Here is a 15,311-nt window from a genome sequence, read left to right on the forward strand (position 1 = left end):
CATTTTTGCTGTGAAGAAGAGGCATGTGATCTCCGCTGAGTCCAATTCAGTTTTGAGAACTGCAAAAGTAAACCAACATCTGTGATAATATCTTGTAGGCAGAGAAACTGCCCAATAATCTTACAAACACCTCTGGAAGAGCATGACATTGTGAATGGATTCATGGAATTTATTTACCAAAAAAATGAAACATATACAGCCTTATTCTACATAATTAAAAAAACTAATCTTTATTTCAGGATGGAATGACCTTTGGATGGTAATATATTTTCCTCAAAAAGCATTTTATTTTAAAAAATCCAATTTAAATTAAAAAAAAAATCGGATTTAAATCAAAAAAATCCGATTTGTTTTGATTTTTTTAAAAAAATCATTGATTTTTATCCACCCTGCTCAACAATGACTTGTCCACTAAACACATAGAATAAAATTCGTTCAAAGATTCTTCTTCTGGTTCACCAAATGACATGGGAAATACTAGACAGGGGATTTTTCATTTCGATTAACACATAAACGTATACACTTTGGTTGAAACGATGAAAGTTTTCGCTTCAGATCCACCGACATTATCCGGGCCTACTTTCAAAATTGGCTGTAAAGTTGAGTCCACTAATGGCACAAATGTCGAACGATCTTTTCAAAAACTAGAATTTTCGGCCGATATTCTATATGTGTATGGGGGGCATAACTATCACATTTGCTTCTGCGCTCAACCAAATTGTCAATCCATCAAATGGCTGGGGTCATAACGAATCACATGTGCAGCACCATTGCAGATCAAACATGGCAGCTGCCTTGGCTGAAAACGATAGAAGGGTTTAGTTCTGCTTTAAGTATACCTCTGTGAATGAGGCCTTACCAGCTGTCTGTAAGGCTGCATTCTCACCTGAGCGTCACGTTTTTGAGCGTTTTTTTTTAGGCACTTGTTTGTGCGTTTTTGTACAGTGTTCTTAAAGCATTTTTGAGCTTTGGCATTTTTTTATTAGCCAGTAGAAAAAAAATGTCATCTGTTTCATCTGTCCTTTTTATTTATTTTTGTATTTGTTATTATTGGTTTTTTTTTTACTTTTTTTTTGTAAGGGGTTAAGGAATAAAGGTTAGGGGTTAATTTATTTATTTATCTATTATTTATTTAGTTACTTAGGTTAGGGTTAGAGATAGGGGTGGATTGACCATTTGGAAGGGCCCGGGGACAGTAGGGGGCCCCATGAGATGCCCCTGGTACCTTTTTCATAGGCTTTTTTGAGTTTTGGCAAGGACATAGGGGCCCCATGATCCCCTATTGCCCGGGGGCCCCATGAGTTGTCAGTCTGCCCCTGGTTAGGGATTAATATTAGAGTTAGGGGTTAGGATTGAGGATTAAGATTCGAGTTAGGGCTAGGATTAGGGGTTAAGGATTAATATTGGCGTTAGGATTAGGAGTTAGGAATTAAAATTAGGATTAGGGGTTAATATTTGGGTTAGGGTTATTTTATTAATTTTTGTTATTATTTATTTATGATTGATGATTATGATGTATTTTATTTATTATTAACATTTATTTTTATTTAATTAATGCATTTGAGCAGAAAAAGCTCAAAAACACACAAAATGCGCTAAAATGCTAGATACAAGCATTTCCATACATTTCTTTGGAACAAAAAAAAGCTTAAAAAAACACACCAATCTGCTCGATTCGAATTACAAAATACGCTACAGAACTTTTCTGAGCTTCAGGAGACTTGTAGTAGAGATGTGAGCCACCTCAAGAAAGGGTAATTGATTTTTTTTCTCCTCCAGCGTTTTGGAGCTTCGCGCTACAAATTGCTAAAGTGTGAATAGGGCCTTAAAGCCCATAAAGAGTGTCAGACGATCATAAACCCAACTTCATAGACAGGTGAATTTATTAATAAAATTGTGTGTTTTTTTGTTTTTTTTGCAGGCCTAAAATGGCTTCACACGTCAAGAAAATCATCAGTATGTCCAGTTTCGTCACGCAGAGCAGGATCAACCGCAGCATGATAGGGAGCAGGAAGAGTATAAGTATACACGCTGACAGCAAAGTCATGGATAAGAACTCGGTGTTTGGTGGGAAACAATCCGTACCGGTCAGTACAAAGAAACTCATGAAGTTCTAATGAAATGTAGTACGTGACAATATGGCATATAGTGAGAAGCCTGACTGAGGTGCCCCATAAGATGAAGCCCAAATAGTGTTGTTGTTGGAGATACAACAGCATGTACTATATAGTATTGTGTGTTAATATCACTTGACCAGTAGATGGCACTGTACACTAAAGTTACTAGTTGTGCATATGTGTAAAACTTGTTGGTTCTCTCTCTTTCTTCTTTTTTTCCTCTCTTCAAAACCAAGATGTCTGCTGAAATGTGTTCTGTATGTTTGCAATTTAAGCCACACAAGTAAAACAGAGTTCTGCCTCATCACAAGCTACCAGTGTCTTCTCTAACACATAACCAACAGTTGTCACCCTGTGAGAGGAGGGCTGTAGACTGGCAGGATCTCCAGGTATTTATTTTCTGAATCAACAAGCTTTGGAAAGGTCAGTGACATACTGTACCTGTATTAAAAGTTTTAAGAGACGATTTGTTCTATATTAATATAGCAATACAGTAAGTCCCCGACTTACGAACATTCAAGTTGCAACTTTCACAGATACAAATGGACCTTGCATTACGAACATTCGTAGATGCGAACAAATCTCGGAAGTAGCTCACGTGTCTGCCGGACGTTGTCACAGCTGCACATTATCACAGTTGTGCTGCTGTATGCTTAATGTGCAGTGCGATAGTGTATTGTACAGAGCTCAGGATGTCCGGAAGCAAGACCAAAAGCATTGGTGACGTGGAGGGGACTGCTAAGAAGTGCAAAGCACCATGGAACCATGGAAGCAAAAGTAAAAATAATTGAGAAATTGAAAAAAAAAAAAAACTACACTCTCTTGGCCTCAGAGACTCCGCTCTCTCCTGGCTCTCTTCCTATCTATCACAGAGCTCCTTCAGTGTTACCTATAACGCTGCCACCTCCTCTTCACTCCCCCTCTCTGTTGGGGTCCCTCAAGGTTCTGTCCTCGGGCCCCTTCTCTTCTCCATCTACACCTCCTCCCTTAGCCAATTGATACACTCTCATGGCTTCAACTACCACCTCTATACCGACGACACGCAAATCTATCTCACCTCACCCTCACCTCACCCCCTCAGTCTCCGCCCGTATCACAAGCCTACTGAACGACATTTCGGATTGGATGTCATTCCACTTCCTCAAACTAAATCTTTCCAAGTTTCCCCCCCCCCCCCCGACTTCTCCATCAAGACCAACAATACCACCATCAGTCCCACCCCGCAAGCCAGAGTACTAGGTGTCATCCTAGACTCCAATCTGTCCTTCCAGCCCCAGGTCCAATCACTGACAAACTCATGTAGACTTCACCTCCGCAACATCTCCAAAATACGTCCGTTCCTAACCCCGGAAACCACTAAGCAACTTATTCACTCCCTCATTATATCATGTCTCGACTACTGTAACTCCCTCCTCATCGGTTTACAGGCTATCCCCGCTTAAGTCTATCTTGAATGCTGCGACCAGACTCATCCACCTTACTAACCGCTCCGTATCCACCACCCCCCTCTGACAATCCCTCCACTGGCTTCCGATTGCCCAACGGATAAAATTCAAAATGCTAACATTGACGTACAAAGCTGTTCATAATACTGCCCAAAACTACATCACTGATCTGGTATCCAAATACCACCCAAAACGTACTCTCCGCTCCTCACAAGACCTCCTGCTCTCTAGTTCCCTGGTCTCCTCCTCCCATGCCTGTCTCCAGGACTTCTCCAGGGCTTTCCCCATCCTCTGGAACTCCCTACCCCAATCCATCAGACTATCACCTACTCTCCTCACCTTTAGGCGCACTCTGAAAACCTACCTCTTCAGGGAAGCCTACCCCGCCCTCAGCTAATTACCGATCTCCTCCACTCTTCCTACCACTCCATCCCCCACAGCTATTTCCTCATGTACCACTATCCCCTCCCTCCTAGATTGTAAGCTCCAAGGAGCAGGGCCCTTGAACCCCTCGTGTATTGAATTGTACTGTCTCGTGTACTGTCTCCCATTATAATGTACAGTGCTGAGCAAACTGTTGGCGCTATATAAATCCTGTATAATAATAATAAAAAAAATTGGACCAAGGCGAAAAGATTGTAGACATCGCTCGTTCTTATAACATGAATCGTTCAACCATTGGCACAATTCTAAAGAACAAAGGCCAAGATCATGGAACATGTGAAGTCTGCTGTGCCTATGAAGTCAACAATAATATCCAAAAAGCATGGTAAAGTGATAGAGGAGATGGAGAAACTTCTCAGTGTGTGGATGCAGGATCAGCATCAGCGTTGAGTCCCACTCAGCTTAATGCTTATGCAAGAAAAAGCTAAAAGTCTGTTTGAAGACTTGAAGAAAAAAAGGGGTGAACAGTGTGCATCTTTTACTGCCAGCCATGGATGGTTTAACAGGTACAAGGTTAGAGACAACCTTCACAACATAAAATTAAGTGGTGAGGCTGCGAGTGCAGATACCATAACTGCCCAAGAATTTCCAGCAACGCTTAGAGAAATTATTGACGAAGGTGCTTATTTACCCCAACAGGTTTTTAACGTCGATGAGACAGGACTCTATTGGAAGAGGATGCCAGAACGAAGTTACATCAGTAAAGAGGAAAAGATGATGCGAGGCTTCAAAGCAGCAAAGGACAGACTTACTCTGTTGTTCGGTGGCAATGCTTCCGGTGATATGAAGCTAAAGCCTCTCTTAGTTTACCATTCAGAGAACCCAAGAGCCCTCAAAAACATAGCCAAGGATTCCCACCTGTTGTGTGGAAGAGTAACTCCAAATCCTGGGTTACACAGGCCATTTTCCAGGACTGGTTTTTCTACCACTTTGTCCCAGAGATAGAGAAATATTGTTTGGAGAAAGATATCTCATTCAACATTTTTTTGCTGCTTGACAATGCACCAGGTCACCCCCAATTCATGGATGACTTTCACCCCAACGTCTAAGTAGTGCATCTGTCATAGAATACAATGGCGCACATCCAACCTATGGACCAAGGAGTTATTGCGACTTTCAAGAAATATTATTTAAGTCACACTTTGTCAGGCAGTGAAGGCTATTGATGAAACAGGAACAACCTTGCGACAATTTTGGAAGGATTATAACATCTACAAGGCCATAAAAAAAATCAACTTTGCTTGGCGTAAGGTTTTTGCTGTCACCATTAATGGGGTTAGGAAGAACCTTTGCCCGCAGTTTGTTCATTAAGTTCATGGACTTGAGAGGTCTTCAACAACTTGGTGACCCTTAGCACGAAGCTGGAGCTAGATCTGCAAGAGAACGACTTCATTGAACTCCTTGCTGTGCAACATAAGGAGCTTACTAATGAGGACCTGATGGAATTAGAGGCCCAGAGAAAAGACGAAGAGAGCCAAGAGGAAGATGTAACTGAAGAACCAAAGAGATTCACAACACAGGAAATGGCAAGAGGATTTTCTTTACTTGAAGAGGCACTGTTAGTTTTTGAGGCACAGGACCCCAACGTAGAACGATACCCAAAGGTTGCAGCAGCCGTTCAGAATGCCTTCCAGTCCTACAGACTCATCTATGATAAGAAAAAAAGGAGCTACTACTCAGACATCACTGGATCATTTTTTCCAGAGGATAGACAAAATTGAATCCATCAAAAAACCTGTGTCATCAACATCAAGTGTGAGTGAAATTCCATCTTGCCCTCCATCTCCTATTGCTGATGATCCTTAAACTCCAACAACATCGGGTATGGGCCAAATTCCATCTTTCCCTCCATCTCCTATTGCTGATGATCCTTCAGCTCCAACAACATTAGGTGTGGGCCAAATTTCATCTTGCCCTCCATCTCCTATTGCTGATGATCCTTCAGCTCTGTCAACATCAGGTGTGGGCCAAATTCCATTTTGCCCTCCATCTCTTATTGCTGATGATCCTTCAGCTCCACCATCTCCTACCCTCCCTCCTCGAAGTTTGTAACCCTCTTCCACTATATGCCAGTTGTCATACTGTACAGTACTGTACTGAACCACCATTTTAAGGTAACTGTTAAAGTAAAAATAGTTTATTTACAGTATTCTTGCATGTGTTTTTTTTTATGCTTTACATTGTATGTTTGTGTCAAAGGTGTATAAGACTCACTTTATTGGACTTACAAAGAAATCCGATTTATGAATGATCTCCCAGAACAAACCCGTTCGGGGGACTTACTGTACCTTAAACCAGCCATTATCAACCAGGGTTCTTTGAAACCCTAACGATTCCTCCAGAAGTTGCTAGGGTTTTCTTGAGGACTGACTTCTAAGATGATGGTACCTGAAGAGTGAAGAGTTCCAGGGCCAGTGCCATGTGCATCCAATGTAATGGGCATTTTTCCAACTGACCACCAATGTAAGGGGAATTCTTCTCACAGATCACCAATATAAAAAGTATTCTTCCCATTGACCAACAACGTAATGAACATTCTTCTTATTGACCACCAATGTAAGGTGCATTCTACCCACTGATCACCAATGTAAGGTGCAGTCTCCCCACTGATCACCAATGTAAGGGACATTCTTCCCACTGATCACCAATGTAAGGGACATTCTTCCGACTGACCACCAATGTAAGGGGCATTCTTCCCATTGACCATCAACGTAATGAACATTCTTCTCATTGACCACCAATGTAAGGTGCATTCTCCCCACTGATCACCAATGTAAGGTGCAGTCTCCCCACTGATCACCAATGTAAGGTGCAGTCTCCCCACTGATCACCAATGTAAGGGACATTCTTCCCACTGACCACCAATGTAAGATATATTCTTCCCATTGACAATCAATGTAATGAACATTCTTCCCACTGACTACCAACATAAGGAACATTCTTCTCAGTGACCATCAACGTAAGGAGCATTCTTCTCACTGACCACCAATGTGAGGAACATTCTTCCCACTGACTTCCATTAAACTGACTTTAGTAGGGATTCCATGAGACTTGATATTTATTTCAAGGGTTCCTCTGGGGTAAAAAAGTTGGGAAAGGTTGCCCAGACTTTTTGTCCACGCAATCTCTAAGAGAGGGGAAGTCTTCCCAGTGCAGACACAGACCTCCAATGAAAAACAGAAGTTCTCCCTTTTTCCAACTGTCCAAAACTTGTAAAAATGTTTTTGATAGAGTGAGCAGTAGTGAATTCAATCAGTAGAAACAATGTCAAGGGAATAAAAGCGGTATTAAACCAAAATAAAAAATGTAATATATTGCAGCTTACCAATCACTAGATGTGGTGGCTGTATTCGTTTTCTTTGTTTCGGCTTTTCTCCTCTCCTCTGTTTTCAACTGGTGATCTGGCCAGTAACACACCTCCTGTATTAGAGCGCCTCCACTCTGGATTAATTTTTTCTGGAGCTAAGGAATTTGGCTGGAGAACTCAGAGGAGTGCTTGGCTAGGAGGTGTACAGCTGCCCTGGGATATTTTGGATATTGACCCAAGCTCTAGATTTAGAGACTGTTTGCCATCCTACCTCTAGGGTGCCAGCTGTTGCTCATTCTGAGATAGCTTCCTCTTTGTCTCAGACTGTTAAAAGACCATTCAAAGAAATGTCACCTAGTCAAGTGTGTTACTGTTTGTTGGAGCTGGAGTGAATGGACTGTTGCCTGTGTGAGTGGTGGCCACTGCATTGCTGGGGAAGAATCTTGTAAAATCAGTTGCTGACATGGGGGTAGCGTTACAATACACAAAAGTGAAAAATAATTTGCCCCCTTCCTGATCTTTCTTTGCATATTTGTCATACTTAAATGCTTCAGATCATCAAACATATTTTATTATTACACAAAGATAACCCAAGTAAATACAAAATGCAGTTTTTAAATGATGATTTCATTTATTAAGGAAAAAAAGCTGTCCAAACCTGCCTGGCCCTATGTGAAAAAGGAATCCCACCCCTTCCCCCTTTGCTAAATCATGAATGAATTGTGATTAACCACATTTTTTTGGAAAGAATCAAATTTCACACACCTCACCCAGGCGTGATTACTGCCAGACCTGTTGAATCAAGAAGTCACTTAAAGCAGAGTTCCGGCCCCCACCACCTTCCAAAAAAAAGCTAAAATTCAGCAGCTACAAATACTGTGACTGCTGACTTTTAATAGTAGGGCACTTACCTGTCCATGCATCCAGCGGTGTCCTCACTCCGAGCCTATTCTTCAGTCGGCTGTCAGGTGCTGGCGCCACCATCTTGACTAAGGAAATCTGGCAGTGAAACCTTGCGGCTTCACCGCAGGTCTCCTACTGTTCATGTGCGAAGCACGCTGTGCTTTGTGAATGGCAGTCCTCTGCAGTCCTTCCTTGGAAGTGTTCCAGAGGGCTGCACATTTGCCAAAAAACATTTCGATTATCCCCAAGACGTTTGGCCAAATACTCTGTGGGCTGATGAGAAAGAAGTTGAACTTTTTGGAAGGTGTGTGTCCTGTTACATCTGGTGTAAAACTAACACAGCATTTCATAAAAAGAACTTCATGCCCACAGTCAGACATGTTGGTGGTAGTGTAATGGTTTGGAGTTGCTTTGCAGCTTCAGGACCTCGACAACTTGCCATAATTAATGGAACCATGAATTCTGCGCTCTACCAGAAAATCCTGAAGGAGAATGTCCGGGCCAACAGTTCATGATCTCAAATACTCTTGGGTTATGCAGCAGGACAATGATCCGAAACACTCCATCGAGCCCATGTGTGAATGGCTCAAGAAAACCAAAATTAAGGTTTTGGAGTGGCCTAGTCAAAGTCTGCAATTAAACCTGCTTGAGATGCTGTGGCATGACCTTAAACAGGCTGTTCATGCTCAAAAATCCCCCAGTGTGGCTGAATTAAAACAATTTTGCAAAAAAGAATGGGCCAAAATGAATCCACAGTGATGTGAAAGACTTATTGCCAGTTATCGCAAATGCTTGGTTTCAGTTGTTGCCGCCAAGGGTGGCAGAACCAGTTATTAGGTTTATGGGGCAATTACTTTTTCACATAGGGCCAGGCATGTTTGAACAGCTTTTTTCCCTTAACCACTTCAAGTCCAGACACTTTCCCCCCCTTCCTGTCCAGGCCAATTTTCAGCTTTCAGTGCTATCACACTTTGAATGACAATTGCACGGTCATGCAACACTGTGCCCATATTAGTTTTTTTTTTTAGCATTTTTTTTTTAGACAGATAAAACTTTATTTTGGTGGTATTTATTTACCACTGGGATTTTTATTTTTTTTTGCTATAAAAATGAAAAAGTCCAAATTTTGAAAAAAAGTATTTTTCTTATAAAATATTGCAAATAAATAATCTTTCTTCATAAATCTTGGCCAAAACGTATTCAGTTATCTTTTTAGTAGAAAAAAATAACCCAAATTAGTTTATAACCAAAAATTATAATTTTTCTAAATTTTTTTGACATTTTTATTTTATTTTTTTATTATTTATGGGTTTTTTTTAACATTCTGTCACCCTAGCAGTACATTGTCACCATAGTGACACTGTACTACTTGTGGGGGGTGATGAAGATTTTTTTTTCCTTTTTTTACACTGATTGCTTTTACACTTAAAGGCTGTAAAAGCAATCATTTCTCCTTCTCTCTGACTGCATTCTTGCAGCCAATGAGAAATACTGTGTGAGCTGTGATTGGTCACAGCTTGTCACATGGTACAAGGCTATTGTAAATAGCCTTGTACCATGTGACCTCTGTGATCATTCACAGATTTCACATGTAGTAAGCAATGATGTCAGAAGTGACATCTTGCTTACTACTCTTCATGTGATCACTGATTGGCCAATCGGTGATCACATGATCGGCACCTCACAATCAGTGATCACATAATCCGGACACAGTGGGCACCGGATTGCGGTGCTGTGCGCTTTCAGGGAGCGCGCACCAGCAGGGAGGACATTTATAAACGGCCACCCGCCCTTGCACTGCTCCCGTCCAGCCGTTTAAGTACATGGGCCAGACAGGAAGTGGTTAATAAATAAAATCATTTAAAAACTGCATTTTGTTTTTACTTGGGTTATCTCTGTGTAATATAAAAATTTATTTGATGATCTGAATCATTTAAATGTGACAAATATGCAAAAAAAAAAAAAAAAAAAACTCAGGAAGAGGGCAAATACTTTTGTACAGCACTGTAAATAAAAGCTGATCATTGCAAGCGCCTCTGTCAGTGTTTAATGGTTTGTCTCAACCCTGTAACTGCTACATTTGCAGAACAGATCACCAGATGAAAATAAAGGAGAGACTAAAAAAGAAAACTAATGCAGCCACCACATCTATGAATTGATAAGCTGCAATATAATGTTTGCTTTTGGGTTTAAAGTGTTCTAAATTAATTAATTAGTAAAATAACAAACATGTCATGCTTACCTGCTGTGTGTAGTAGTGGTATTTCACAGAGCAGCCTGGATCCTCCTCTCCTCAGGTCCCCCGCAGGCTCTCCTGGCTCCTCCTTTCTGTCGGGTACCCCCACAGCAAGCAGCTTGCTATTGGGGCACCCGCTTCTCCATGTGTCCATTCACACATGAAGGCGTGACTTGGCCCTGCCCCCTCTCTCTTCATTGGCTGACTTGCTGTGAATGACATAAGCCAGTGTCTCAGCCAATGAGGAGGCAAAAATGCGGGACAGCCGAGGCTGTCTTGCACATCAATGGATCGCGATGGGGCTCGGGTTAGTATTGAGGGGGCTGGGGGGATGCTGGACACAGACGTTTTTTTACCTTCAGGCAGAGAATGCATGAAGGTAAAAAAACCTTGAGCCTTTACATCCACTTTAATACTGCTTTAAGGCTACAACAACTTTCTTTTTATTTTATTTTCTCAGGTTTTCGATGAAGAAGGCAATGATGTCACTCCTCGGTCACTATTCCAAGCAGAGCCTGGCACCACCACCACCAAGCAAAGCAAACTATTTACTACGCCAGATGCTTCTGGTGTAACCGCATCAGATATCTTCTCCACCATGTCTCTCCATCAGACGGGATTTATCTCCAGTTTCGTTGGACCATTTTCAAGGTGCTATAGATGTTTTTTATTGCGTATGTAAAGCAGCTCAGTCACTAAAAAAAATTGAAAAAAGCTAAACTGTTTGACCTTGTATACAACACTGTACGCCTGTGTAGGGCCATGTCTACCCACTTGGGGTTGCACAGGTGTTCCAGGCATCCCTGTGTAGGCATTCCTATTCATGTCTGTTGGGACACACTAGGTGCATGGACACAGCCAGCTGTCTCAATATGACATTCATGCGGGTCCCCTATTTCACACTGTTGATCTACCAATTGACTTCTATACAGCCAGCCTGTAGTGTTTTTTTTTTTTTTCAATTAATCAGTGCCGCTGATTATGGCCTGCAGCAATGATCATTGTACTCTGATTTATTTTATTACATAGTTAGTATGGCTGAAAAAGACAAAAGTCCATCCAGTTCAACCATTAAAAAGAAAAAAAAGTTATAATCCTACACTCACAGTTGATCCAGAGGAAGGCAAAAAAAAAAACCCAGCAAAGCACGATCCAATTAGCTCCTGCAGGGAAAAAAATTCCTTCCTGATCCCCCGAGACGCAATTGGATATTCCCTAGATCAACTTTACCTATAAATGATAGTAACCAGTTATATTCTGTGTATCCAAGAAAGAATCCAGGACTTTTTTGAAGCAATCCACTGAGTTGGCCAGAACCAACTCTTGAGGGAGTCTATTCCACATTTTCACAGCTCTTACTGTGAAGAAACCTTTCCGTGTTTGGAGATTACATTTCTTTATACATGGTGATCATATCCCCCCTTATGTATTATACATGGATATCATAGCCCCCCTTATGTATTATACATGGAGATCATATCCCCCTTATGTATTATACATGGAGATCATATCCCCCCTCATGTATTATACATGGTGATCATATCCCCCCTCATGTATTTATACATGGTGATCATATCCCCCCTCATGTATTATACATGGTGATCATATCCCCCTTCATGTATTATACATGGAGATCATATCCCCCCTTATGTATTATACATGGAGATAATATCCCCCCTTATGTATTATACATGGAGATCATATCCCCCTTATGTATTATACATGGTGATCATATCCCCCCTTATGTATTATACATGGAGATCATATCCCCCTTATGTATTATACATGGAGATCATATCCCCCTTATGTATTATACATGGAGATCATATCCCCCCTTATGTATTATACATGGTGATCATATCCCCCCTTATGTATTATACATGGAGATCATATCCCCCCTTATTATACATGGAGATCATATCCCCCCTTATTATACATGGAGATCATATCCCCCCCTTATGTATTATACATGATGATCATATCCCCCCCTTATGTATTATACATGATGATCATATCCCCCCCTTATGTATTATACATGATGATCATATCCCCTCTTATGTATTATACATGGAGATCATATCCCCCCCTTATGTATTATACATGGAGATCATATCCCCCCTTATGTATTATACATGGAGATCATATCCCCCCTTATGTATTATACATGGAGATCATATCCCCCCCTTATGTATTATACATGGAGATCATATCCCCCCCTTATGTATTATACATGGAGATCATATCCCCCCTTATGTATTATACATGATGATCATATCCCCCCTTATGTATTATACATGATGATCATATCCCCCCTTATGTATTATACATGGAGATCATATCCCCCCTTATGTGTTATACATGGAGATCATATCCCCCTTATGTATTATACATGGAGATCATATCCCCCCCTTATGTATTATACATGATGATCATATCCCCCTTATGTATTATACATGATGATCATATCCCCCCTTATGTATTATACATGGAGATCATATCCCCCCCCTTATGTATTATACATGGAGATCATATCCCCCCCCTTATGTGTTATACATGGAGATCATATCCCCCCCTTATGTGTTATACATGGAGATCATATCCCCCCCTTATGTATTATACATGGTGATCATATCCCCCCTTATGCATTATACATGGAGATCATATCCCCCCTTATGTATTATATATGGAGATCATATCCCCCCTTATGTATTATATATGGAGATCATATCCCCCCTTATGCATTATACATGGAGATCATATCCCCCCTTATGTATTATACATGGAGATCATATCCCCCCTTACCTATTATACATGGAGATCATACCCCCCTTATGTATTATACATGGTGATCATATCCCCCCTTACCTATTATACATGGTGATCATATCCCCCCTTAATCTCCTCAAGAGAGAATAAATTCAGTTCCTCTAATCTTTCCTCATAGCTGATCTCCTCCATGCCTCTTATCAGTTTGGTTGACCTTCTCTGTACTATCTCCAGTTCCCCAATGTTCTTTTTGTGTATTGGAGCCCAAAACTGAAATTCATATTCCAGATGAGGTGTTACTAATGATTTGTACCGGGGGAATGATATCTCTCTCTCTGGAGTCTATACCTCTTTTAATACAAGAGAAGATTTTGCTCGCTTCAGATCCCACAGCTTGGCATTACATGTCATTATTGAGCTTGTGATCTACCAGAACTCCCAGATCCTTCTCCACCATTGACCCCCCCCAGATCCTTCTCCACCATTGACCCCCCCCCAGATCCTTTTCCACCATTGACCCCCCCAGATCCTTCTCCACCATTGACCCCCCCAGATCCTTCTCCACCATTGACCTCCCCAGATCCTTCTCCACCATTGGTTCCCCCAGTTGTACCCCCGTAGTATATATGATACAGGGGCGGACTGACAACTCATGGGGCCCCCGGGCAATAGGGGATCATGGGGCCCCTGTGTCCTCGCCCACACTCAAACCACACCCAAAAAAGCCTATGAAAGGTACCAGGGACATCTCATGGGGCCCCCTACTGACCCCGGGCCCTCGGGCAGTGCCCGAGTTCTCCAATGGTCAGTCCGCCCCTGATATGATACATGCATATTCTTAGCCCCCAAGTGCAGAACCTTACGTTTATCAACATTACACCTCATTTGCCACATAGTTGCCCAATTACACATAGCATTGAGGTCGGCTTGTAAGTTGAAGACATCCTGTAAGGACGTTATTCCACAGGTACTTATATAGCGCCGTCAATTTACCCAGCGCTTTACACATATATATTGTACATTCACATCAGTCCCTAACCCTCAAGGGGTATACAATCTAAGGTTCTGATGGTAGGGAAGGCTCCCCACTGCCAGAACGCAATAGCACAGCAAAAGGATTACCCAATCGAATGTGTGGATGGCAGAATCAGATCCTTTTTTTTTTTTTTTTCAACCTGCTGGTTGTACAAAAAAAAAAAGATGACTGTACAGGCTGCTTTAGGTTCATTTTGAGGGAGGTACTGCATTGGCCTGCCTCATTTTTTTGTACAAGACAAAATCAGGTAAGAAAAGTATCATCAGTTAAGTTTACTAAATCCCTGCAATCTCTGTAATTAGCCAAGAGAAGAACGTTTTTCTTTCTTTCTAAAAGTGGAGTTTATCTATTAAGATGAGCATATGGTGCCAGTACCAGGGAAAAAAACTTCAAAGCAGAGAACAGACGCTGCACAAATGTGCGCACATAAACCTTGTTAAAGAAGGATATAAATATATTAGCCAAGTTTATTAAAGCAGAACTCCAGGGAGATATAATATGCAGAAATTGATGCAGCTCTGTATTTATATATTTATTTCAGGTACTTATATAGCGCCATCAATTTACGCAGCACTTTACATATATATTGTACATTCACATCAGTCCCTAACCCTCAAGGGGCGTACAATCTAAGGTCCCTAACTCACATTCATACATACACATACTAGGGACAATTTAGACAGGAGCCATTTCACCTACCAGCATGTCTTTGGAGTGTGGGAGGAAACCAGATTACTCGGAGGAAACCCACACAGGCACAGGGAGAACATGCAAACTCCAGGCAAGTGGTGCCGTGTTTGGGATTCGAACCTACGACCCGAGTACTGCCAGGAGGAAGTGCTAACCATTTAGCCACTGTGCTGCCCATATATTCATACATCCTTAAAGAGGTTGTAAACCCTCTGTGGGCACTCGCTTCAAAGTGGTAGAGCTTTTAAACGCACACAGCTACTCGCTTTCTTTTTCAGGGCCTTTTTAGCCCACTTTTATTTAAATGACAGTTCAATAACATAAGAGGTTCCCACGCAGGGGTATCCACCATCACACAAAACAACGA

General features: G+C 41.5%; 1 protein-coding gene across 2 annotated transcripts in view; it reads left to right on the forward strand.

Moving 5' to 3' along the window:
• The first annotated feature begins 1,927 nt into the window (after positions 1 to 1,927).
• Positions 1,928 to 15,311, forward strand: part of DNAI4 (dynein axonemal intermediate chain 4) — a 56,509-nt gene continuing 43,125 nt past the window's right edge. For both annotated transcript variants that reach the window (XM_089687944.1, XM_089687945.1), the window contains exons 1-2: positions 1,928 to 2,087; positions 10,913 to 11,103. In XM_089687944.1, coding sequence (XP_089544070.1) covers positions 1,929 to 2,087; positions 10,913 to 11,103 — 350 coding nt within the window. In that variant the 5' untranslated portion in view covers position 1,928. The remainder of the gene's footprint in view (positions 2,088 to 10,912; positions 11,104 to 15,311) is intronic.

Source organism: Staurois parvus, unplaced genomic scaffold (assembly GCF_062004578.1).
Source record: "Staurois parvus isolate SC_StPar_1 unplaced genomic scaffold, SC_StPar_1.0 ptg000441l, whole genome shotgun sequence".
Taxonomy (NCBI): Eukaryota; Metazoa; Chordata; class Amphibia; order Anura; family Ranidae; genus Staurois; species Staurois parvus.